Here is a 24279-nt window from a genome sequence, read left to right as displayed (position 1 = left end):
GAGATTTAAAATAAAGAAAAGTCAGAGAAAGGTGAATTATGTTTTTCTGACCACTGGGCCAAACAGGGAAAGGAGAATAGGAGAGGAGGTTTTCTTAAAGGCACAATAGGATTCACACAAATGAGGGGACTTAGAACAGGCAGGTCACAAATACAGCACTTGTAGTGCTGGGGATATGTATTAATATTTTAAAAAACAACTTATTTTGAAATAATTCCACACTTAAAAGTCACAAGTATGCTACAAAGAGCTCACATATCTCCCTCGTTTTTATTTCTGAGCTGGCTCATTCCTGAGCTGGATACACACACTCATTATCAGAACCTTTTTCTGACCTCTTGAGAGCAAGCTGCAGTTTAATTTTTATTTTTATGTTTATTTTTTGAGTCAGGGCTTGCTCTATTGCCCAGGCTAGAGTGCAGTGGCATGATATCGGCTGTCTGCAACCTCTGCCTCCTGGGCTCAAGCCGTCCTCCCACCTCAGCCTCCTGAGTAGGTGGGAATACAGGCATGTGCAACTGCACCTGGCTAATTTTTTGTAGAGATGGAGTTTTGCCATGTTCTCAGTCTGGTCTTGAACTCTTGAGCTCAAGCAATCCTCCCGCCTTGGCCTCTCCAAATGCTGGGATTACAGGTGTGAGTCATGATGCCCCGTCACTCCTAAGTACTCCATTGTGTATGCCCCCAAACAGCGACACTCTCCCACAACCAACCTGCAGCTTCCTCCGAGTCATGAAGTCAGCATTAATACAACACTCTTCTCCAGTCTACCGACTCCATTCCATGTCACCAAGCATCCCAGCAACGCTCCTTTCTCCTTTCTGACTCAGGAACACACATTGCATGCAGTTGTCGTAGCTCTGAAGTTTCCTCCTGCTTGAGCAGTTCCTTAGTACTCAGTCGTTCTCTGTCTTCCGTGTCCTTGAAAGTTTTCAGGAGTGTAGACCTTACATTCTGTTGGATGACCTTCAGCCTGAGTCTCTCTGATGTTTCCTCGTGACCGGGTTCAGGTCATGCAACGCTGACGAGAACCTCTTGGAAATGATGCTGTCCTTTCACATCAGGTGTCACACAGTGTGGACCCCTCCCGCCACTGTGGATGGTAATCTTCATCACCCCATCATGCTGTGGCTGCCTGGTTTCTCCAGCACTAAGTTCCCATGTTTCCTTTGATATCTGAGTAGTATGTTGTGGGCATGATAGTCTGTGATTATTCTGATGCCTACTCCCCATCAAACCTCTATTTCATCATTCCTTTCCATTAGTCAGCATTCTGTTAGCATGCATGTGTTGGTTCCTATTCTATTCAATAGGCTTGTACTTTATTACTATTATTTATTTTGATTCTCAAAATGTCCCAGATTTGGACCACAGGAACTTCTTCAAGGTGTCTTTTGTCTTCTATTGACGTGTCCCCATCAGCCTTTGAGTACTTGTTAATTTTTTGTACATCAGGATACTGTAGACACATCTGTACTGCCCCTGCCTCAGCCCTGGCCTCAGCCATTTCTCCCAGGAGCTCTGGTTCCTTGTATGGATGGATGGAATTTAGAAATCAGGATCTATGTGCTTGGTGTGCTCGTTGCTACTGAGGTGTCATTACTCATAGGCCTTCTCAGTAGGTAAATATAAAAAATGTACATAAATGAACACATATGCTTCTCTATAGCTATTTCCACATTCACCTGTGAGTTTGCATGTTAAAAACTAGTAGTTTATGGTAATGTTTCCAATTCCACTGCAAGTCATTTGAATCTTTTCTACCCTTCCCCGTTTCCGTGATTGGATGAACATTTGCCAGTACTCAGGAATCTGGCTCTCTTTATCCTCATATCCTTAACTGCTCCATTTATTTACATTTTTCTCCATGTCACCTATCTCCCATTTATCCCAGCTGCCTTCCCCATCTGCTGTTGTGTTCCCCTCAATGTGCCTCATCCCCAGGCCCTGGTGGGCTCATCACCATGCGTGCCACCAGATGCCTCTGTGTGGCAGCGCCTGCCTCCTCGGTGCTGGTGAGCGGACCACCTGTGTGCTCCTGCACAGGCTCCCAACTTACCAGTGGGGCAGCTCACTGCCACCTTTTCTGCACAGGAGGAGAAAAGAAGGCCAATTTATGATTTTGACCCCAATCTTGGGCACTGAGTTCTTCAAGGACCAGCAATGTGTCTTGTTCATCTTTGTAGCCCAATGGTCTAGCAATGTTGATTTACCCAAAGTATTATTAATTGAGTGACACATGAAATAGTAAATCAACATGGCATTTGAAAGGTGAAAAAGTCTTATTGTCAATCATTTTCAAACACTCTCCTCTCCCAGAGGAACCATTTCCACATCATCTGTATCACATGGACAAAGATTGCCAATGTGGGTAAAGCTTCATCCTTCCCCTGTTGAGGTGTGAAACGGACTGAATGTTTGTGCTCCCTAAATTCCTGTGTTGAAACCCTAATTCTAATGCGATGGTTTTAGGAGGTGGAGTGTTTGGGAGGTGATTAGGTCATGAGGGCGGAGCCTTCATGAATGGAATTAGTGCCCTTGTAAGAAGAAACCAGAGAGGTAGCTTGTTCCCTTTCTGCCATGAGAAAGCAGCTGCCTGCAATGTGGCAGCTCTCACCAGAACCTATGCTGGCAGCTTGATCTTGAACTTCCAGCCTCCAGAACTGTAGGCAAACATTTCTGTTGTTTAATCTACTCCGTCTATGGTACTCTGTAATAGCATCACAAACTGACATAGACGAGGAGGTCTCTGATGCACCTTTTTGTTGTTTTGTAACAATCATGATTTAAAAACATCTTGTGGAGGTATTGATCATATTTAGCACATGAGGCTTTGGGACTTCAGTGGGGTAAGTGATTTGTCAAATAGGATATGCACAGTTAGCGTCCAAGCTGTTGCCCGGATCTGGGTGTCCCAATCCTTAGTGTTGTGATTCTGTGTGCTCTCCAATGTCGTGCGTCCCCCACATGACTCAGGAGCAGAGTGCTGGCGTGGGGAAGAGACAGGGAGGCTGAGCAAGCTCACTCATGGTCATGAATGCCAGGGACAGAGGTTTGGACTCTGGTCTGGAGCTCACTTGGAGTCCTCTAGGCCTTTGAGAATATTTTATATTACAGGTTGAGTAACTCTTATATGAAATGCTTAGGACCAGAAGTATTTCAAATTTCCAGTATTTTTGGGGGGGTGGTCTTAGAGTATTTGCACATATATAATGAGATATCTTCAGGATAGGACCCAAGCCTGTACATGAAATTCATTTATGTTTTTTGTACATCTTACACACATAGTCTGAAGTTAATACTATACAAATTTCCAAATAATTTTGCGCATGAAACAAAGTTTTGGCTGCATTTTGACTGTGACCTGTGAGGTCAGGTGTGGAGTTTTCTACTTGTGGCATCATGTCAGCACTCAAAAACTTTCAGATTTTGGGACACTTCCAATTTCAGATTTTTGGATTAGGGATGCTCAACCTGTAACATGTACAAAAGTACTTGGAGTAATGCCAGGTCCTAGCAGATGTTTCTGCATTTTGTTTATCAGCTTGTGCACATCTGAGTGTTAGGAAGTCCGCTCTGTTTGTGATGTGTGGAAACCATGGAAGGAGTGAGAGAGATTAGGCAGGGAGTAATTCATCCCTGCAGAAGTGCTGACAACTCGGGCTAGGCTGGGGGCAGTAGAAATGGAGAAGATGTGAATATGTCAAACACCATGAGAGACTCACAAGGATGTGAAACGTAGGAAGAGGACAAATCAAAGGATCTGAAGCTGTAGGCCTGGATGGGATAGTGCCCTTGCAAGGCAGAGTAACATCTTGCTAGATAGGCAGTGAACTTGATTGAAGACTTGATGAGATTTATATCTTCTATTCATTAATTGCTAATGAAAAGGGTTTAAAGTGGCTTATGAAAAGCATAAAAAGAAACAAAACAAGGGAATCTAAAGTTCACTGTAATGAGACACATTTTTGTGAACATTTGCTGTGAGCCAGGCAGCATCCCAGGGGCAGGTCACTATACAATGACCAACACTGTGTCATGGCATCTCTTGTGTGGTTGCAGGAGGCCTCGAACATGTGGAGGTGAGGGTGTGGCAGCTTGTCAAGGAGAACCTGCCTGTGCTTAGGGAGCTGGTGGAGCAGGGAGCCTACCTGGAGCGTTGGCAGAACTGGAGGAGATACTGGGGTCTGATGGATGAGGCAGACTTAGCCTGGGTGGATGTGGAGGAAGAGTGACTCTGGCAATGGGAACAGCATATTCCCCTGAACCCTGCTCCCAGCTCGTCTCACGGCAACTTTGCTTTTCTGATTCCCCATGTCCGATCTGTCAGAGAACATCCTGAATCCGACCACCATTCACCACCTGCACTTTGATTTCTAGGTCCTGGCTATACTTAGGTCTTGCCTGGGGAATAGCAATGACCCTGTGACTGGTCTCTGGGCTCTGCCCTTTTACAATGTGTTCCCAACAGAGCAGCCAGGTGATCCTGTTAAACATGAGCTGGATCGTGCCAGTCCCCTGCTCAGGACCCTTCAATGGCTCTCATCTCCCTTGGGGTAAACACCAAAGTCCTCTACAATGGCCTACATGGCTCTGAAGATCAAGCCCACTGTCATACCCTCTCTCCCTCGTCTACTGCTTTCCCCTTGGTTCGCCCTACTGGGAGTGTTCCTTACATATTGAAGCGTGTGTTTGCCTCATGGCTTTTGCACTCTCTGGGAGCTCCCTCTGCCTGGAATATCTAATTAGTGAATAGGGGTGTCATTCGGGGAACCCAGAGAGCTAGCTTTTATCAAAATGGAGGTAGAACGCACCCTTCTGCTAACCAGAGTTGGTGCTGGCAGGGGAAGTGGAAGCTCCCAGTAGCTGAGAGGCGTGAGAGAGGCTGGAGTAGGAGATAATTTAGAAATTGGAGATAATCACTGAAGCTATAAAATTACTGGTGACCATCCTGATGCCCTTTTCTAATCATGAGATAAAAAATAACTGAGGCTGAGCATGGTGGCTCACGTCTGCAATCCTAACACTTTGGAAGGCCGAGGTCAGGAGTTTGTGACCAGCCTGGACAACATGACAAAACCCCATCTCTGAAAAAATAATTTAAAAAGCAGAGCCTGGTGGCATATACCTGTAACCCAAGTTACTTAGGAGGCTGAGGTGGGAGGATTGCTTGAGCCCAGGAGTTTGACGTCAGCCTGGGCAACATAACAGGGCTCTGTAGCTACAAAAATAAAAATAAAAAAAGCTGGGTGTGGTGGCATATGCCAGTAGTCCCAGTCACTGGGGAGGCTGAGGCAGGAGGATCACTTGAGCCCAGGAGTTGGAGGCTGCCACTGCATTCCAGCCTAGGTGACAGAGTGACACTTTGTCTCAAAAAAAAAAAAAAGAAAATAGTAGCTTTTGATGCCTACACTTTTGAAGGTGAGTAGCAGCATAGAACATAGCTAATCACAGATACTTTCTGCGATCACTTATATCTTCCTTTGGAATTCACTGTGAGTGTAATTTTTGGCAACTGGTTTACCATTTCCAGTGTTTAATTTTGTTGGATCAACCTGCATTCTCTGAGAACTTTTCATCTGGCAGCGGACGGGTATAGTTTAGAATATGGTGGATAGCGGAGGAAGGCTAGACTGGGTTTTTAATTTTTTTTTGGAATTTGAAGATAGTACTTAATGGCATTACTAATAATAGACAATCCTTTTGAACACTTACAAAGTGCCAGGCATGATGCTAAATGCTTTGCATAGATTATCTCAGTTAATCCTCAGAAGACCTTATGATGTAGATACTATTATTAACCCCATTTTTTACAGAGCAGGAAACTGAAGCTTAGAAAGGTTAAGTAACTTGAAGGTCAGACAGCTAGAAATGGCAGAGTTGGAGAAAACTCAGGTTTCCTCCTAACCCCTATGGAACAGATCTGGATGCATCTTTACATACATTATGACTGTATCAGGATGCTATTTTAGAACACATAATTCAAGAACTTTACTGCGTTTCACCAAAGTTTTGATTTTGTAGAACAAGAAATAAAGCATTAGGAAAGTAATCATGTAAACGTTTGAATGCTTGCTGTCAGTTAAGGAATGGGTACACTTCAGCATTATCCTAGAAGGTCTTAGCAGGCCAGACTCTTCTGTGTATTTTAAGTGAGGTGTCTGAATTAGCTTCTGCAGTAACTGCTGAAGAAGGTAGCACAGACTGAGAAGTCTACTAATTACCTGGGACTTGATCTTGGACAGATGACCTTTTCTAGTATCCTTAGAATGAATTGTTGGTAAATGCTCTTAGTTTCCGGCTGTAGGTTTCAATGCATATGGCAAGTTCATGTGAATGTCTTTCACTTAACAGCCCCAGAGACACAAGTTTTCTGCCCTTTCCTCTACCTTTTTGGTACCCAGGTGTGTGCCTTGCGGGTGGCCAGTGCAGGAAGAGAGTTAGGTTGAGAGGCACACTGCGACTCGTGTTACCCTCTGCTGGTGTATGATAAAGGGTTTTGTTCAAAATGACAAGCTTGTTGAAAAGTGTGTTTTGATTTAGACTTGTGTCTTATCAAAATGGCCTCCTTAGAAAATGGCTTATACAGCCATAAGAACATAAAGGAGTCTTTGTGATCTAGGGTAGAGACTCTTCAAACATTTTCTCATTATGACGTAAAAAAGGATAACGTTTGTATTGCACGCTGGGGTAAGTAGTAAGTGCTCATGGCCCGAGGTGATGGCTTGGGATGTTGGGCTGCCCTAGGGCCCATCCACTGCCCCAGGGTGAAGAGGATCAAGGTGTCAGTGTTACCTGCCAAGGACCACCAGAAGGGAAGCTCTGATGAATGGTATCTTAAAACCCAGTCCTTCCATTTCTGCAGAAATAGTTTTATGGGAAACTTTCTAATTCTTTGGGCATTTGATTTTGAAGATAAGTTCTCATTAGAATGGATTCCAATTTCTGCAGTCTACTTAAATTTAAAAAAAAATAATTTGATACCAACTCTTTATTAGCAAAGAAAATGGAATAAATCTTTTTTTTTTTTTTTTTTGTGCCAGGAAGCATAGTTTTTTTTCCATAAGAAACAAAGGTGGAATATATGTAATGGGTGAGAGACAACCAAAACTCCCACATAAGGGCCAGTAAGAGAATCCCAACAAATAGCAAAAGTTCATTTTCCAGGACCCATTCATCACAGAATAATTAAAAAGCTACATAAAGATCAGTCTCACCTGCATTTTAGAAATGCATTTCAATTCACCCATGGATCCAACAGCCTTTTAGATAGATAGAGAAGCTTTTATTAAGTAACTTAGGAAAAAACCCCACCTGTTAAACTCATAAACGATTGTTTAAAGAGTATCTACAGAATTCTCCTCTCAATGTTTCCATGTAAAAGAATTGAAAATCAGTAGTACAGAGATCCTCGTTAATAATGAGCCACTGGTAAACACAACATATTTATAACTTGTATAACATTTTATTTATATGCATTCTTTGAGCATTAGACAATATGTAATTAAAATCTTTAATTAAAAAAACTTAATATCTTTATTTTTTGTCAATTGATTTTTCTCCCATTTAAAAATTTGCAAATAATAATTGTGCATATTCATGGGGTACATAGTGATGCTTCAGTACATAGAATATATAGTGATCAGATCAGGGTAATTAGCGTATCCCTCATCTCAAACATTTATTATCTTGTTTTTTTTTTTTTTTTTTTTTGAGACGTAGTTTTCCTCTGTTGCCCAGGCTGGAGTGCAGTGGCACAATCTCGGCTCAGTGCATCCTCTGCCTCCTGGGTTCAAGTGATTCTCCTGCCTCAGCCTCCTGAGTAGCTGGGACCACAGGCGCCCACCACCTTGCCTGGTTAATTTTTGTATTTTTAGTAGAGACAGGGTTTCACCATGTTGGTGAAGCTGGTCTTGAACTCCTGACCTCAAGCAATCCACTTACTTTGGCCTCCCAAAGTGGTGGGATTACAGGAATGAGCCACTGCGCTCAGCCTAAACATTCATTATCTTTTTCTGTTGGGAACATTCAATATCCTTCCATCTTTTGGAAACTGTAAAATATACTGTTGTGAACTAGAGTCATTCTCCATTGCTGTAGAACACTAGAACTTATTCCTCCTATCTAGCTGTAATTCCGTAACTTTTAACAAATCTCTCCCTATCCTTCTCTTCCTGCTACCCTTCTCAGCCTCTAATATCCTCTATCCTACTTTTTACTTCTATGAGATCAACCCTGATACAGTTTGGATGTTTGTGCCCTCCAAATTTCATGTTGAAATGTGATCTCCAGTGTTGGAGATGGGCCTGGTGGGAGGTGTTTGTGTCTTGGAGTGGATCCCTCGAGAATGGCTTGATTCTCTTCCCATGGTAATGAGTGAGTTTTCGCTCTATTAGTTCACATGAGAGCTGGTTGTTTAAAAGAGCCTGGCATTTCTCGTTTGTTCCCTCTCTTGCCACGTGACATGCCTGCTCTCCCTTAGCCTTCTGAGCCTTCTGCCATGATTGTAAGCTCCCTGAGGCCCTCACTGGAAGCAGATGCTGGCACTAAGCTTCTTGTAAAGTCTGCAGAACCATGAGCTAAATAAATCTGTTTTCTTTATAAATTACCCAGCCTCAGGTATTCCTTTATAGCAATGCAAAATGGATTAAAACAAACTCATTTTAGCTTCCACATATGAATGAAAACATGTTTAACTTTCTGTTCCTGTCTTATTTCACTTAACATAATGTCTTTCAGTTCCATCCATGTTGCCAAGAATGACAGGATTTCATTCTTAATGACTGAATAGTATTTCATTGTGGATATATATCACATTTGCTTTATCCATTTGTTTGTTGTTGGATACTTAGATTGATTCCATATCTTGACTATTATGAGTAGTGCTGCAAGAACATGGGGGTGTAGATGTCTCTTTGAGATGCTGATTTCCTTTCTTTTGGATAAATATCCAGTAGTGGGATTGCTGGATCATATGGTTGTTCTATTTGTAGTTTCTTGAGGAACATCCATACTGTTCTCCATAGTGGCTGTACTGGTTTACATTCCCACCAACAGTGTATAAGAGTTCCTTTTCCTTCACATCCTCACAAGCATTTGTTATTTATTTATTTTTGTCTTTTTGATAATAGCCATCCTAACTGGGGTGAGATGATACCTCATTGTGATTTTGATTTGCATATACTTGATGATTAGTGATGTTGAGCTTTACAAAATATACTTTTGGCCATTTTTATGCCTTCTTTTGAGAAATGTCTGTTCAGATTATTTGCCCATTTTTATATTAGATTGTTTTTCTTTTGTTGAGATGATTCAGTTCCTTGTATATTCTAGATAGTAATCTCCTGTTGGATGGGTAGTTTGCAAACATTTTCTCCCATTCTGTAGGTTGTCTTTTCACTCTGTTGATTGTTTCTTTCTTTTATTTTTTTGAGAAAGAGTCTCACTGTGTTCCCCAGGCTGGAGTGCAGTGGCATGATCACAGATCACTGCAGCCTCGACTTCCCCAGACTCAGGTGATCCTCCCACCTCAGCCTCCTGAGTAGCTGGGACTACAGCCATACACCATCATGCCTAGCTAATTTTTGTGTTTTGTGTAGAGATGGGGTTTCACCATGTTTCCCAGGCTGGTCTTAAACTCCTGGGTTCAAGTGATCCTCCTCACTTAGCCTCCCAAAGTGCTGGGATTACAGGTGTGAGCCATTGGGCCTGGCCTTGTTGATTTTTTCTTTGCTATGCAGAAGATTTTTAATTTGATAAAATTTCACTTGTTTAGTTTTGCTATTGTCGTCTGTGCTTTTAAAATCTTATTCATAAAATATTTTCCCAGACTCATGTCCTCTGTTTTTTTCTCATAGTTTTATCATTTTTGGTCTTACATTTAGGTCTTTGATCCATTTAGAGTTGATTTTCGTATAAGGTGAGAGGCAGGGGTCTAGTTTCATCCATCTGCATATGGATATCCAATTTTCCCAGCACCTTTTATTGAAGAAACCTTCTTTTCCCCAATTAGTGTTCTTGGGACCTTTGTCAAAAATCAGTTAGCAGTATATATGTGGATTAATTTCTGGATTCTCAATACTGTTTCATTGGTCTGTGTATCTAATTTTATGCCAGTACCATGTTGTTTTGGTTACCCCAGCTTTGTAGTATATTTTGAGATCTGGTAGTGTGATACCTTCAGTGTTGTTCTTTTTGCTTATGATTACTTTGGTTATTTGGGATCTTTTGTGGTTCCATACAAACTTTAGGATTTTTTTTTCTATTTCTGTGGGAAATGTCACTGATATTTTGATAGAGAGAGCAGTGTTATTGTAACAATATTAATTCTTACAATCCGTCAACATGGGCTGTCTTTCCATTTGCTTGCATCCTCTTCAATTTCTTTCATCAGTGTTTTGTAGTTTTCCTTGTAGAGATCGTTCACTTTATTGGTTAAATTTATTTCTAGGTATTTTAATATTTTTGTAGTTATTGTAAATGAAATTTCCTTATTAATTTCTTTTTCAGCTAGTTTATTGTTCCTGTATAGAAATGCCACTGGTTTTGTATATTAATTTTGTATTCTGCACCTTCACTGAATTCATTTATCAGTTCTAAGAGTTTTATTGCTAGAGTCTTTAGGTTTTTCTAGATATAAGAGTGTGCAATCTGCAGATAGGGACAATTTGACTTCCCCCATTCCAATTTGAATGTCTCTTATTTCTCTCTCTTATCTAATTGCTCTGAATAGGACTTCCAGTGCTATGTTGAATAAGAGTGATGACAGTTGGGCATTCTTGTGCTGTTCCATTTATTAGAGGAAAAGCTTTCAGCATTTCCCCATTCAGTAAGATATTCACTGTGTGTTTGTCATACATGCTATTTATTACATTGAGGTACTTTCTATACCTAATTTGTTGAGAAATTTTTTTATAATGAAGGGATGTTGAATTTTATCAAAAACTTTTTCTGCATCTTTTGAGATGATCATGTGATTTTGGCCCTTCATTCTATTGATGAGATGTATCATCTTTATTGATTTGCATATTTTGAACCAACTTTGCATTCCAGGGATAAATCCCACTTGATCATGGTATATTATCTTTTTGATGTGTTGTTTGGTTCTGTTCGCTGATATTCTGTTGAGAATTTTTGTGTCTCTTTTCATCAGAGATGTTGGCATGTAGTTTTCTTTGTTGTGTCCTTGTCTCATTTTGGTGTCAGCAATGAGTAGAATGAGTTAGGATGAATTCTTTGCCTTTTAATTTTCTGGAATAGTTTAAGAAGAATTGGTATTAATTATTCTTTAAAGGTTCAACAGAGGGTGTGGGATGGGGTAGGGAGTATATACCTTATGCTTCTAATCTGGAGCAATGCAGCTGTGCAGATTCCTGGCAGCTCTCCAAACTGGACTCAGGGCTTGCAAGAACTGTGAGATTCTCCTTTTGTAAGGACTGTAGGTGTTTGCTGTGTCAACAGGGGTTGATGAGGTCCTTCTGTTTATCTTTTCCATGCAATGAGAAGTCCCTCCTGACTCCAGGCAGATTCAATCTGAACAGGGGATCCAGGGCTGCAGAGGCTGAGTGCCTGCATGCTGCCTTTCTGGACTGCCATTCACCACAGTTGCATCTTCACTCCCCCACTGTACTCCAGCACCCTCCCTTCAACACTCCAATCAAATCTTATCTGTTTATTCATTGCCCTGGTCCTTTTCTTGGTTGGGTAGGGGGGCAGGAAGAATTCCAGGCATCTCTAATCAACCATCTGCTGATATCACTCTTTCAAATGATCTGTAGTTTATTTTTATTTTTATTTTTTTAAGAAAAAATTGTATTACAAGGATTCTATATTTATACCTTGTGCTAGGAGACTTAAGGTCATTAAAATATAATAGAACCCCTACTTTACAACAGAAGTGGATGTATAGTCATCTATAGCATGGTAGAATTCGAACATCACTTCTGTGACTTTAGTAACTTTGACTGGCTCTATCTGGATGTGCAATTGCTGAGGAAATGTTAAAATCAAAACTTGGGCACTGATTTTTTTTAAAAAAGTAATTATATAGAACTCACCAAAATTACAGTTTTTTTTCCCAAAATGCTCACTGTGCTTTTAAAATAATTAATATTAAGTATCCCTCTGTGTGAAGATCATAATTATGACCATGATATCACTATGTCAACAATGATCTTTGAGAGTTAAAAGAATAAAAGATAGGAGAGCCATCTTGTTGGTGCAAAGAAGATTCTTAGAAGTACCAACTGAGAGATAAAAGTGCTGGTCTAAACACTAGTAACCTTCTCATGATGTCATTAAGGCAAAGGTTGACTACGACTGGAGCTAAGAGACACTGGAGTTACCTATTTTGCATTTAATGGTTCTTTTTTCCTCTCTCTCATCATTTTGGGTTTCCAGCTGAGACATTACAACAAAGATTAGAAGACCTGGAACAAGAGAAAATCAACCTGCACTTTCAGCTTCCTTCAAGGCAGCCAGCTCTTAGCAGCTTCCTGGGTCACCTGGCAGCACAAGTCCAGGCTGCCTTGCGCCGTGGGGCCACTCAGCAGTGAGTACTTGTCATTGTCACCATTTTCCCCTCAGGTTTCTTCCTACCTCTCAGCTCCCACATAGTGAAGAGCTGGGAGGAGCTTAGCTGTAGAGACCCTTGGCTGCCTTTCCTGGGAAGGGCCCTTTGTTGGTTGAGAAGGTGGGGATTCTTCCAGAGTGAGGGGTGACCAATGTGGGTCATGCTTCTCTAGAAAGAAGACTTTTCTGCTACTTGACAGAGAGAGACCCTCCTCAAGTGCAACTGCATCCCAGGTCTGAAGCATCTTTTGGGAAGCTACCCTTCTAAGAAGGTGGGGGTAATTTCCTCTTGTTGAGGCAGCTTGGTGTCCTGTGATCATATTAAGCCTATAAGATAAACAGATGGTCCCCTCTGACCAAGCAATGAAAATCCATCCTCCTCCTAACTCTACCTCCAGCTCCTGAGCAATGTTTGCTATTTCTGTCACCCAAGGCTCTTCTGAGATCAGTAATACATACAGAGCAATTGCTGCTTCTAATCCAGTGGCTTGTAGTCCTGGCTGTATGTTTGAATAACTTAGAAAGATTTAAAACCTACCAATGTCCAGGCTCCACCCCAGGCAAGCTAAGTCAGAATGTCTAGGTGTGGGAGGCAAGGGTGGCTCCCAGATATTGGCATGCTTAAAAAGTCTGAGAACCACTGCTCCATCTACCTGTGTGTTCCCTCTCTCCCCAGGTAAAGGTCTGAGAGGGAACAGGTGTTTTATGAATGCTATGAGCCTCATCACAATTCAGGTCTCTTTCTACTTGGTTATCAACATGGCCATAACAATTCCACTTTATTTCCCACTTCCAACTGGCCCTGACAATCACAAGATTTTCTGGCCTATTCCTATTAAGTGTACATGGCATTATACGTTTAGTTTATTTTGGTTCCTCCCTAAAGCCTGCCTGCACAGTGAGGCCAATTATTTTCTCACTTTTGCCAGTAGCATGTAGCAGAGTGAATGGCACCCGGTAGGTGCTTCATTGTAACTATTTGCTTAGTGAACTTTTTCATGGTTCTCTTCAATGGGGAGTAAATTTCACCTCGCCATTTTTATTCTTTTCTAATCTGACATTGAGACATCATTGCAACATTGCATGTTCCTCTTTCTTTCACACATGAGGCCACTCCCAAGTTGAGTTTTTATGTAATTCTCTCATTCTTTTATCTTTGGGGTTATTTCTTGTCCTCTACTCCAGTCTTAGGAGATTTTTAGCATATAAAAATGGGGCACAAAAACTGAGGCACAATAAATTTAGCTAATTTATTATGTTTCTATTTATTTAACAAACACTTTCATAACAGTTACCAAGTGCTTTAGAAGTTACTCATTTAACTTATTTCCATTTTTTAAAATTGTGGTAAAGTACACATAACGTAAAATCCATCATCTTAAGTGATGGTGATTGAGTGATTAAGCCATTATTAAGTATACAGTTCAGTGGTATTAAATACATCATAATGTTGTGCAATCATCACCACCATTCATCTCCAGAACTTTTTCCTTTTCCCCAAGTGACACTTTGTACCCATTAAGAAATAAATCCCCATCCCTTCCCCTCTTCCAGCCCCTGACAATCACATTCTAATTTCCACTTCTCTGAATTTGTCTACTCTGTGTACCTCATATAAGTGGAAGCATACAATATTTGCTGTTTTGTGACAGACATTTCTCATAGCATAGTGTCTTCAGTGTTCATTCATCTGATAGCATGTGTCAGAATTTCCTTTCTTTCAAGGCTGTATAATACTCCATTGTATGGATAGACTACAGTTTGCTCATTCATTCATTTAAATAACTCACTTAATGTTCATGACAATTCTAGGGGGTATTATTATTTTATATATTTTATTATATATAGTATTAAATATATATATATTTATGTTTCATATATTTATATATAGTATTATTTTATATATTGATATCTATGTGTATAGAGATCTGTATCTACATCTATACCTGAATTTTAGGATGAGGAAACTAGGCCCAAGAGAAGCTAACAAACTTAGGCAGACCAACCAGCAGGTGAGTGCTGAGGGAGACACAAACCCAAATGTCTGGCTTGCATCCTGGCCCTGAATCAGTGCACTGTGCTGCCTTTTTAAGTCTGGGCTGGCAAAGACTGCTATATTATTGTCTCTTTAGCCCTACCTGCAATTTGGATGGAGAGTGTATTAGTCCATTGCTATAAAGAAATAACTGAGACTGAGTAATTTATAAATGAAAGAAGATTGATTGGCTCATGGTTCTGCAGGCTGTACAGGGAGCATGATGGTAGCATCTGCTCAGCTTCTGGGGAGGCCTCAGGAAACTTACAATCATGGTGGAAGGTGAAAGGGGAGCACACACATTGCATTGCCAGAGTAGGAACGAGAGAGAGAAAAGAGGGAGGTGCCACAAACTTTTAACCAACGAGATCTCATGAGAAGTCTATCATGAGAATAGTGTCAGAGAATGGTGCTAAACCATTCATGAAGTATCCACCCCCATGATCCAGTCATCTCCCACTAGACCCTGCCCTCCAACACTGGGGATTACAATTTGACCTGATTCTTGGGTGGGGACACAGATCCAAACCATATCATTCCACCCATGTTCTCCCCAAATCTCATGTCTTTCTCACATTGCAAAATAAAATCATCCGTTCCCAATAGTCCTCTAAAGTCTTAACTCATTTCCAGTGTTAACTCAGAAGTTCAAAAGTCTCATCTGAGACAAGGCTAGTCCCTTCTGCCTGTGAGAGTTTATAAAATATAAAAACAGTTAGTTACTTCCAAGATGTAGACATTGAGTCAATACTCCTGTTCCAAAAGAGAAAAATTGGCCAAAAGAAAGGGACTATAGGCTCCATGCAATTTGAAGCCCAGAAGGGCAGTCATTAAATCTTAAAGCTCCACAATAATCTCTTTTTGACTCCATGTCTCACATACAGAGCACACTGGTGCAAGGAGTGGGCTCCTGTGACCTTGGGCAGCCCTACCCCTGTGGCTTTGTAGGGTACAGCCCCTGCAGCTGCATTCACAGGCTGGCGTTGAGTGCATGCAGCTTTTCCATGCTGAGGATGCAAGCTGCCAGTTGGATCTACTATTCCAGGCACTGCAGGATGGTGGCCCCCTTCTTACAGCTCCACTAGGCAGTGCCCCAGTGGGGACTCTGTGTGGGGCCTCCAACCCCACAATCCCTCCATATTACCCTAGTAGTGGTTCTCCATGAGGGGTCCTGCCCTGCAGCAGACTTCTGCCTAGACAACCAAGCTTTTCCCTACATCCTCTGAAACCTAGGCAGATACTCCCAAACCTCAACTGTTGCACTCTGTACACCCTCAGTCTTAACACCATGTGGAAATTACCAAGGCTTATGGCTTGAACCCTCAGAAGCAGTGGTCCAAGGTGTATCTGGACCCTTTTGAGCCATGAGTGGAGTTGGAAAAACTGACAGCAGTGTGGGGAGCAACATCCTGAGCCTGTGCAGAGCAGTGGAGCCCTGGGTCTGGCCCATGAAACCATTCTGTCCTCCTAGGCCTCCAAGCCTGTGAGGGGAGGGGCTGCCATGAAGGTCTCTCAAATGCCTCTGAGGCCTTTTCACCATTGTCTTGGCTATTAGCACTGAGCTGCTTTTTACTTATGCAAATTTTTGCAGCCTGCTTGAATTCCTTCCCTGAAAATGGGCTTTTCTTTTCTATCACATGGCCAAGCTGCAGATTTTCCAAACTTTTATGCTTTGTTTCCCTTTTAAATATAAGTTCCAACTTTAGATCATTTCTTTGCTCATGCATAAGAGAATAGGTTGTTAGAAACAGTCAGGCCACATCGTGAATGCTTTGCTGCTTAGAAATTTCTTCCACCAGATACCCTAAATCATTAATCTCAAGTTCAGAGATCCACATATTCCTTAGGGCAGTGGCACAATGCAGCCAAGTTATTTGCTAAGCAATAACAAAATTGACCTTTACTCCAGTTCCCAATAAGTTTCTCATTTCCATCTGAGACCTCATCAGCCTGGCTTTCACTATTGATTTCACTACCAGCATTTTGGTCATAACCATTCAATCAGTTTCTAGGCATTCCCAAACTTTTCCTCATCTTCCTGTCTTCTTCTGAGCCATCCGCACTCTTCCAGCCTCAGCCCATTACCCAATTCCAAAGCCACTTCCACATTTTCAGGTATCTTTATAGCAATGCCTCACTTCTTGGTACCAATTTTCTGTGTTCTGCATTGCTATAAATGAATATCTGAGATTGGGTAATTTATAAAGAAAAGAGGCTTAATTGGCTCACAGTTCTGTGGGATGTACAGGAAGCATGATCTGGCATCTGCTTGGCTTCTGGGGAGGCCTTAGGAAACTTACAATCATGGCAAAAGATGAAGGGGGAGCTAGCATATCACATGGCTGGAACAGCAAGAGAAAGAGAAATGGGAGGTGTTACTCACTTTTAAACAACCAGACCTTGTGAGAACTCTATCACGAGAACACCAGAAGACGGTGCTAAACATTCATGAAAGATCCATCTCCATGATTCAATCACCTCCCACCAGGACCCAGCTTCAATACTGGGGATTACAATTCGACATGAGATATGTGTGGGGACACAGATCCAAACCATAGCAGAGAGTGAGCAGAGAGCTTTTATTATGGTCGTGCCTAAGTTTTTGATAGAATATGATTAACTAAAAGCCAGTGTCATGCATTCTTAATTATATTAGGTTACACAATAAGGACATCTCTTACATTTGACTGTTTGAAACCTGTCAAACATTTTATGGGGTTTGACCTATTAAGGCCCCCAGAAAAGTATAGGTCTTTATTTAACATTTATCAAGCCAGTATTAACTGTTGGCTTACTTTATGAGCTATCATCCTCTTTCCTTTTCCTCACAGGAGTTGTCTGTATACTGTGCTTTTATGTTCCATTCACTTTTTAAGCTCACTGTGACCTGATTTCTATCTCTATCACTCCTCAAATCTCTACCAAAATCAGCAATGACTATTTGCTAAATTTAAAGGACATTTTTCAATTCTTTTTCTGCTATATATCATGGCAGTGTCTAGAATTTTTGATAAATTCATTCCTAAAACTCCCATTTCCATTGGCTTTCATGATTTCACCCTTCCTGATCTTCCTGCTACATTTCTGGCCATTCTGCTTAATGTCTTATGAGCTCCTTCTCTCCCTTTCTTCTAAATTTTGTTTTTGAGACAGGGTCTCACTCTATTGGCCAGGCTGGTCTCAAACTCCTGGGCTCAAGCAATTCTCCCACCTTGGGCTCCTGAAGTGTTGGGATTACAGGCATGAGCCACCATGCCCGGCCCTTTTCTCTTTAATATTGTTGTTCTTCTGTCTTCTGTTCTAGCTTTCCCTCTCTTCTCCCTTTGTATCTTCTTTCTTGGTGGTCTCAAATACTCTGAGGCTTCAGATACTGTTTCTATACTAATTTTTCCCGAATTTCTATCGCTAGCCCTGATTTATCTCTAGAATTCTAATCCATGATTCAGTTTTCTATTGAACATCTCCCTTATTTTTACTAAATGTAGTATCTTTTTATCCTTAAAATTACTATCTCTTTATCCTTGTCTTTTACTAAGTTTACTATCTTTTAAACTAAATTTACCATTGTTCTTCCCATTCGGTTCCTTCTCCTATATCCCCAGTGTGAGTGACTTTCACTGCCATTTACCCAGTTACCCAAGCAAGGACTCTGAGGTATCTCTGGGTCCTCCCTTTCCATCCCTCCCCACAGTCATTGGTTACCAAGTCCTGTTGCGTCCACTGTCTGTCTCCCTCATTCCCACTCACTTGTCTCACCTGCACATCCATGCCTTAGTTCTGGTCTTTAACATTTTAAATCTGGATTATTGCAATGGTCTCCTTGCTGCTATTTCTGATTCCATTATTACTGCCTCTCATTCATCTTCCACAAGGCCATGATAAAAGTATTACATTATGCTCAATGGCTCCCCATTGCTTGCACGTTAAAATTCATGTTGCTTAACGTGACATTAAAAGTCTTCACGATCCAGCCCCTGCCCAGCTGCCCAGCATTTAACTAGACATTACCAGCATCTGCAATAGACACTTACTGAAGTATTATATGTTACCCCCAGCTTCTGAATATTTCTAGATTCTATGGTCTTGCTCATGCCCCATTGTTGTTACCAACTATTGCCCATTCTTCCAGACTTAGTGAAACTAATATCTTTGCAAAGCTCTACTCATCAGTCACATTGCCTCCCCCTTGAATGACAGCATGCCTTGAATAACTTCACTTCTGCTTAGGTCTTAAATACATCTGTTTTCTTGAATATCTGTTTACTTTGACAGATGATAAGCTCCTTGAGGACAAGACTGTATTATATTTATCTTTATATTTTAGTGACTAGAATAGTGTCTGGCCCATAATCTGTATTCATTGAATGTGTGAATGTGATACTTATGCATGTGTAGCTATATATAGGTTCACAAACGTATATATGAATATCGAGAGACAGACAGAGAGAGAGAGAGAGAGAGAGAGAGAGAGAGAGAGACTGACTTCACTTTATTGGGATTCAGATGCCCTAGAGGAAAATGCTCCTTCAGCTTTTCTTCTGAAATTTCCAGCAAGAAGGAGTTGCACAGAATCTTGATAGAACCTTGGATAGGAGGTCATTTCTGGTCCTTTCTCTTCCACCAACCAGCTGTATATGGCTTGGTGTAGTTATTGAACCTCTCCAAACTCCACTCCCCTCATCAGAAAATGAGGGGGTTAAATTAGATCACTGGTTTCTAAACTTCAGTTATTTATGTTTTATCTTGGCTTTTGTTTTGCTAAGTCTCCCCATCTTATTATTACCATAAGTAGAAAATAATGAGTTGAAATTAACTTTCTGAAATTTTTCTAATACATGTTAACACAATTACATAGTTACTAATAATTTTTTAAAACCTGCCTTTCAGTGTGCCAGCTACCCACTGCAGTTTTCACAGTGACCAACAGAGGGCCGCCGTGGCAGGCTGAAGTCCACACAGACCAGAGCCTGGACAGAAACTGCTCTCACAGGCTCTCTGAGTCAAGGGGGGAATATAATATTTTTGAATGAGTGGTGCTTTTCCTGTAGAAATAAAATAGTTGTATCAACATGAACAGTTTTAAATACTAATTAATAACGCAAGTAAGTGACTGTTAACTTTTTTGGGATCAAATGTTTATTTATTTTGAGAAGCTGATGAAAGCTATGGACTTCCTCTGTTGCAAAACCACGTGTACACCTGTACATATATGCAAACTATTGAGTGTATTTTCAGGAGACTCACAGTTCTCCTGAGTTATTCATTTACTCCTTAGAGGGTCTTTGGTTCCCAGGTTAAGAAAATTTAATTTAGGATAAGATTTAAGAAGCTGTAAACATCCAGATACAATCAGATACTTTGTGTTTTATTATTTTTGTTGTCACTTTGTTCTTAAAAATCACAATTTAAGTCAGCTTTTGAGAAACAATATTTAATCCTCTGAACTGGTGTAGAAGAGCACCCTGGGTCACCCTTGATATGTTCAGATCCTGCCAGCAGCCAAGAGAATTTTAACTATCTTCAGGTGTTAACCAGGTTCCTCTGAGGAGGGCAGATATCGGTACTCAAATCATTTGACCCCTCTTCTGTGGGGTCCTCTGGCTCAATGGGTTTGCTTGTTGGAGGAATAATTTTTGTGATGTCCTCTCGATTCCTGTGGGAAGTTCATGTATCTTTGCCACAACAAATGGTGTACGCTCAGGCCACCCCATAGTAGACCCTCTCTGCCTCGTTAGGTCTCTCTAATTCCTTTTTCCCTGCTTGAGGGGGCAGCGACACATCAGAAGTGAGTTGCTTAAACAATGCTGCAGCAGACAGTTTGGGTGCCCTGTGTCCCAGTCCCTCAGCCTCCCTCAGATTCCCTCCACAACAGGGAACTGTGCTGACTGTCGGCTTTCCACTCAGGCACCCAACAGGGTTACCTGGCCTGCCTGCACAGGTGTTCTCAGAACCTGTGTGAAGAGGGGTGGGGATGGATAATGCGCTCACCCAATGCCCCAACCTACTCAACCTCTGAGGAAACAGTTGGTTGAGCAGCCCCAGGGGTTGGACGCCCCACTCCATCATTAGAGATTCAGGATGCAGGGCATTTAGGTCTATGTCCTTCAGCTTCAGTTTCCAACTCTGGAGCAACAGGAAGATTCTAGCTCAATATCCTGTGACAATAGGGATCAGAGGAGAAGAGAGAGGCATCTGTTCCTACTGTGTCTTCCACCCAATCAAAAGAAAGTTATTTTTCCTTTCTCCTAAGAGAGAGAGTTGGCCTACTATCGTCACACATTTGGATGATAATTTTCTCATCAATACATTGCATTTCTCTAACTATACACCCCGTGCATTTTTCCACTGGATCTTCACCAATATGTGTGTGAACACTGGTCCTTTTTGTAACTGAAATTGTGTGTGTGCATGTATGTGTTTGTATGCATGTGCACACAAAATGTCCTTTATCAAAGACCTTTTCTCAGTGGATAATGTCAAACTCAAGCAAACAAAATATAACAAAGTTGAAAACAAAGGTCGATCATGGTTTTCCAGTGGGGCTTATCAAGGCAGAGCCTCAGTTTACCTGTCCACATATTTCCCACTAGCATAATTCCTTTGAGATGGGAACAGAGAAGACGAATGTTGTGCAGCACCGTGATGCTTTTGGACAGAGTCATTCTTCCTCTGACCAATTGCTCCTCGATTGCCTTTGAAACATGTGATTCTTTATTTCCCTTTGGTTCTCATATAGGGACTAACACAGCATTCAGTGTCACAGAATTCAGTGATGGTCGGCTCTAAGCTCTTGAGATTGGAATCAAGATACGCTGTATGAGACCAGAAAGTAACTGTTACAGACACATTTTACCCAGGATATAAAATGAGATGGCTATGATACAACATAAAAATTATCATTACTGGCTGGACATGGTGGCTCACACCTGTAATCCCAGCTCTTTTGGGAGGCTGAGGCAGGAGGATTGCTTGAGACCAAGAGTTTGAGACAAGCCTGGGCAAGAGAGTGGGACCCCATCTCTACAAAAAAATAATAATAAAGGAGCCAAATGCGATGGTGCATGCCTGTAGTCCTAGCCACCTGGAAAGCTAAGTAAGGAGGATTGCTTGAACTCAGGAGTTTGGGGCTGTAGTAACCTATGATTACACCACTGCACTCCAGCCTGGCTGACAGAGCAAGATCCCATTGCTAAGAAAAAAATATTTGTTATTACCAACAAACAAAGATATATTTCTGAACCCCATATCAGATCAGGAGATGGGGAACCACAAGGGACAGTGGCATGCCCTGTGTCCCACTCCCAGGAGACCAACCTCAGACCCTTTGTCATGGCCTCAACAAAAGAAGGGAGAAAGGACAAGAGGGGAAAAATAAGTGGCGAGCCACAGAGGACTTCTCAGAACTTGTTTTGGAACTACTGGATTATAAATAAAAGCTCCCAGATAAAGGTCTTCCATATCATCCTCTTTGTTCAAACTCAACTGAAGTCTGTCCTGAGGCCAGTGGCATCAGGCATAACTATTATAAACCCAAATGAATATTCATGTGTCTCTCTTGCAGGGCGGTCATTTCTATGAGTGGGATAAGACTGTATAAAACAATGAAAGTCAGTTCCCCAAGGAATGTGACTTCTCCATGCTCCTTACTTGTTAGACCCGAATCATATATATATGGAAGAATTATCAAGCTACCTGTATTGTCTCTGGCAATTTTACAGTATTCTTTTGTGCTCTCAGAATGGCTTTGGTAATTTAGGTCGTCATTTATTGAATGAGCAAGCTATTTCTAGGTTTGAAGTGCACTTCGTTGGTTCTATGACTGGCCCAAACTCATTCTTTATCACCGTCTTCTCAAAGAGGGAGAGATAGAACACACAAATCATATGGCGTAAATTTGATAGAATAGTCTTCAGTAGGGAGCAGCAATTAGCCACCTTAATCAGAAGAGTTGTACCCAACCCTTGTTGCCAGAAATAGTCATCTGAAAGGTGGCGCTTCCTCAGGACCACGTTTTTCCAACTGTGACGATGAGAACATTGGCCTTGATAGTTCTGGTCCTTTCTGAGACTACAATTCTGCGATTCCAGCAGTGGCACAAAGCAATTTTTTTAGTACTCTAACAACATTAGTGTCTCAGAGAGGGACCTCCTGTGTTACACGTGAAGATGCATAAACCACAGCACTGTCATGAGCAGTTCTGGTGCAGGATTTCCTCACAGGTGGATTTCCTGGCTTCTCCTTGCCCCATCGACATTCTGACTTGCAGAGGCTTCTGAAGGTGGCCTCTCCAGCAATGCCAAGGGCACTAGAGGGCCCAGGGGGCCTGAGTGCTGGGCTGTGAAGGAGGTGGCAAAGTAGGCTCATCACAGGCATGCACCCCTTAACAAGCTGGCAGAGGAACCACAGACACTTAGACGATTTCTTCATTCTTTTTTCAATATTCCTGAAAATATACATTCACAACAGTCACATGGTAAAAGTTGTCAATGGAATGAAACCATTTTTCCTGTGCAATTTGCAGCTAATTTTTTTTTTCTGTGATGTACGGTTTTATTTTATGAATGGATTTTATCTTCCTTTAAATTATTGATGGAAAAGGCCAAGATTTTTCCAGTACTGGGGTGGTGCCGATGGAGATCTGTATGAAACTGTGGGTCTGGGTGTGATCTTGGACACCTGAATCCCCGCTGGCACTGAGTGCTGTTCTAACATTCTATCCTGCATGTTTTTAATTCTTGCCCCTGAGGGATTTGTTCATTTTGCATACTGATTAGTTTACAGCAGCGATGCTAATTTGCAGTGACATTAGGGATTACACGTTGAGAATTACTGAATGTAAAGGGGACAGCATTGCAGAACGGAGAGGAGCCTGACTCAGAGGACAGAAGATGTGGAAGACGGAAGCCTGTCTCTAGCCTGTCTCTTGCTTCATCGCTGAGCTACAGTGTGTCCTGGGGCCATCACTCAGCTGTCTGTGGATCCCTTTCTCTACCTGGAGTAAGAATCCGAGAGACAGAGAGAGCAGTTTTGGTTAATCACAGGGGATTTTCTTATGGATTAAGTAATTAATGTGATTAATGATAATATAGAGAATTCCCAGTTACCACCTGTAGCTCCTCTGTAGCTCATTTTCAATTCTGTGTTGATTTCCTTCAATGACTCTCATCCTGACCCAGATGGTATCTATTTAGGAAATTCAAAAAACTCGTAATATTAGCATAAGCAGAGCAAATTGGGGAATAAATTAGTGCAAAGAAATGATCCAATGCAATAGAAAAGTGAATATAAACGACTTCTGGATTTTCTAGGACACAGACTCATTGAATCATTCAGTAAATATTTGCCAAGCCCCTACTTAACGCTGGGCATTGGAGTCTTCACCATGAGATGAGCTCAATCCCTTCCCTCCAGGTTCACAGTCAGGAACGAGGAACTGTGCAAACAGGCTGAGCCTCTGGAGCCCAGAAGAGGAAGTGTGTTTCGTTCCCACAGACATCAGTAGCTGATGGTCGTAGGATGGTTTTGTTCCAGACATTTCTTCTGACACATGTAAAGATCCTCAGACACATCTTATCTGTTTTTCTTTCTCTTTTCTTTTCTTTCTTTCTTCTTTCCTTTTTTTCTCTTTCTTTCTTTCTTTCTTTCTTTCTTTCTTTCTTTCTTTCTTTCTTTCT

The 24279-nt window shown here is 41.5% G+C and overlaps 1 protein-coding gene across 1 annotated transcript in view; it reads left to right on the top strand.

The window, feature by feature from the left end:
- Positions 1-24279, top strand: part of LOC105505467 (disrupted in schizophrenia 1 protein) — a 263501-nt gene that overhangs the window by 55433 nt on the left and 183789 nt on the right. Inside the window, exon 4 of the mRNA XM_011933299.1 lies at positions 12400-12550. Within this exon, the coding sequence (XP_011788689.1) occupies positions 12400-12550 (151 nt within the window). The remainder of the gene's footprint in view (positions 1-12399; positions 12551-24279) is intronic.

This window comes from Colobus angolensis, unplaced genomic scaffold (genome assembly GCF_000951035.1).
Source record: "Colobus angolensis palliatus isolate OR3802 unplaced genomic scaffold, Cang.pa_1.0 Scaffold126, whole genome shotgun sequence".
Taxonomy (NCBI): Eukaryota; Metazoa; Chordata; class Mammalia; order Primates; family Cercopithecidae; genus Colobus; species Colobus angolensis.
The sequence above is the reverse complement of the archived record's forward strand: the minus strand, read 5'-3'. Positions and strand labels throughout refer to the sequence as shown.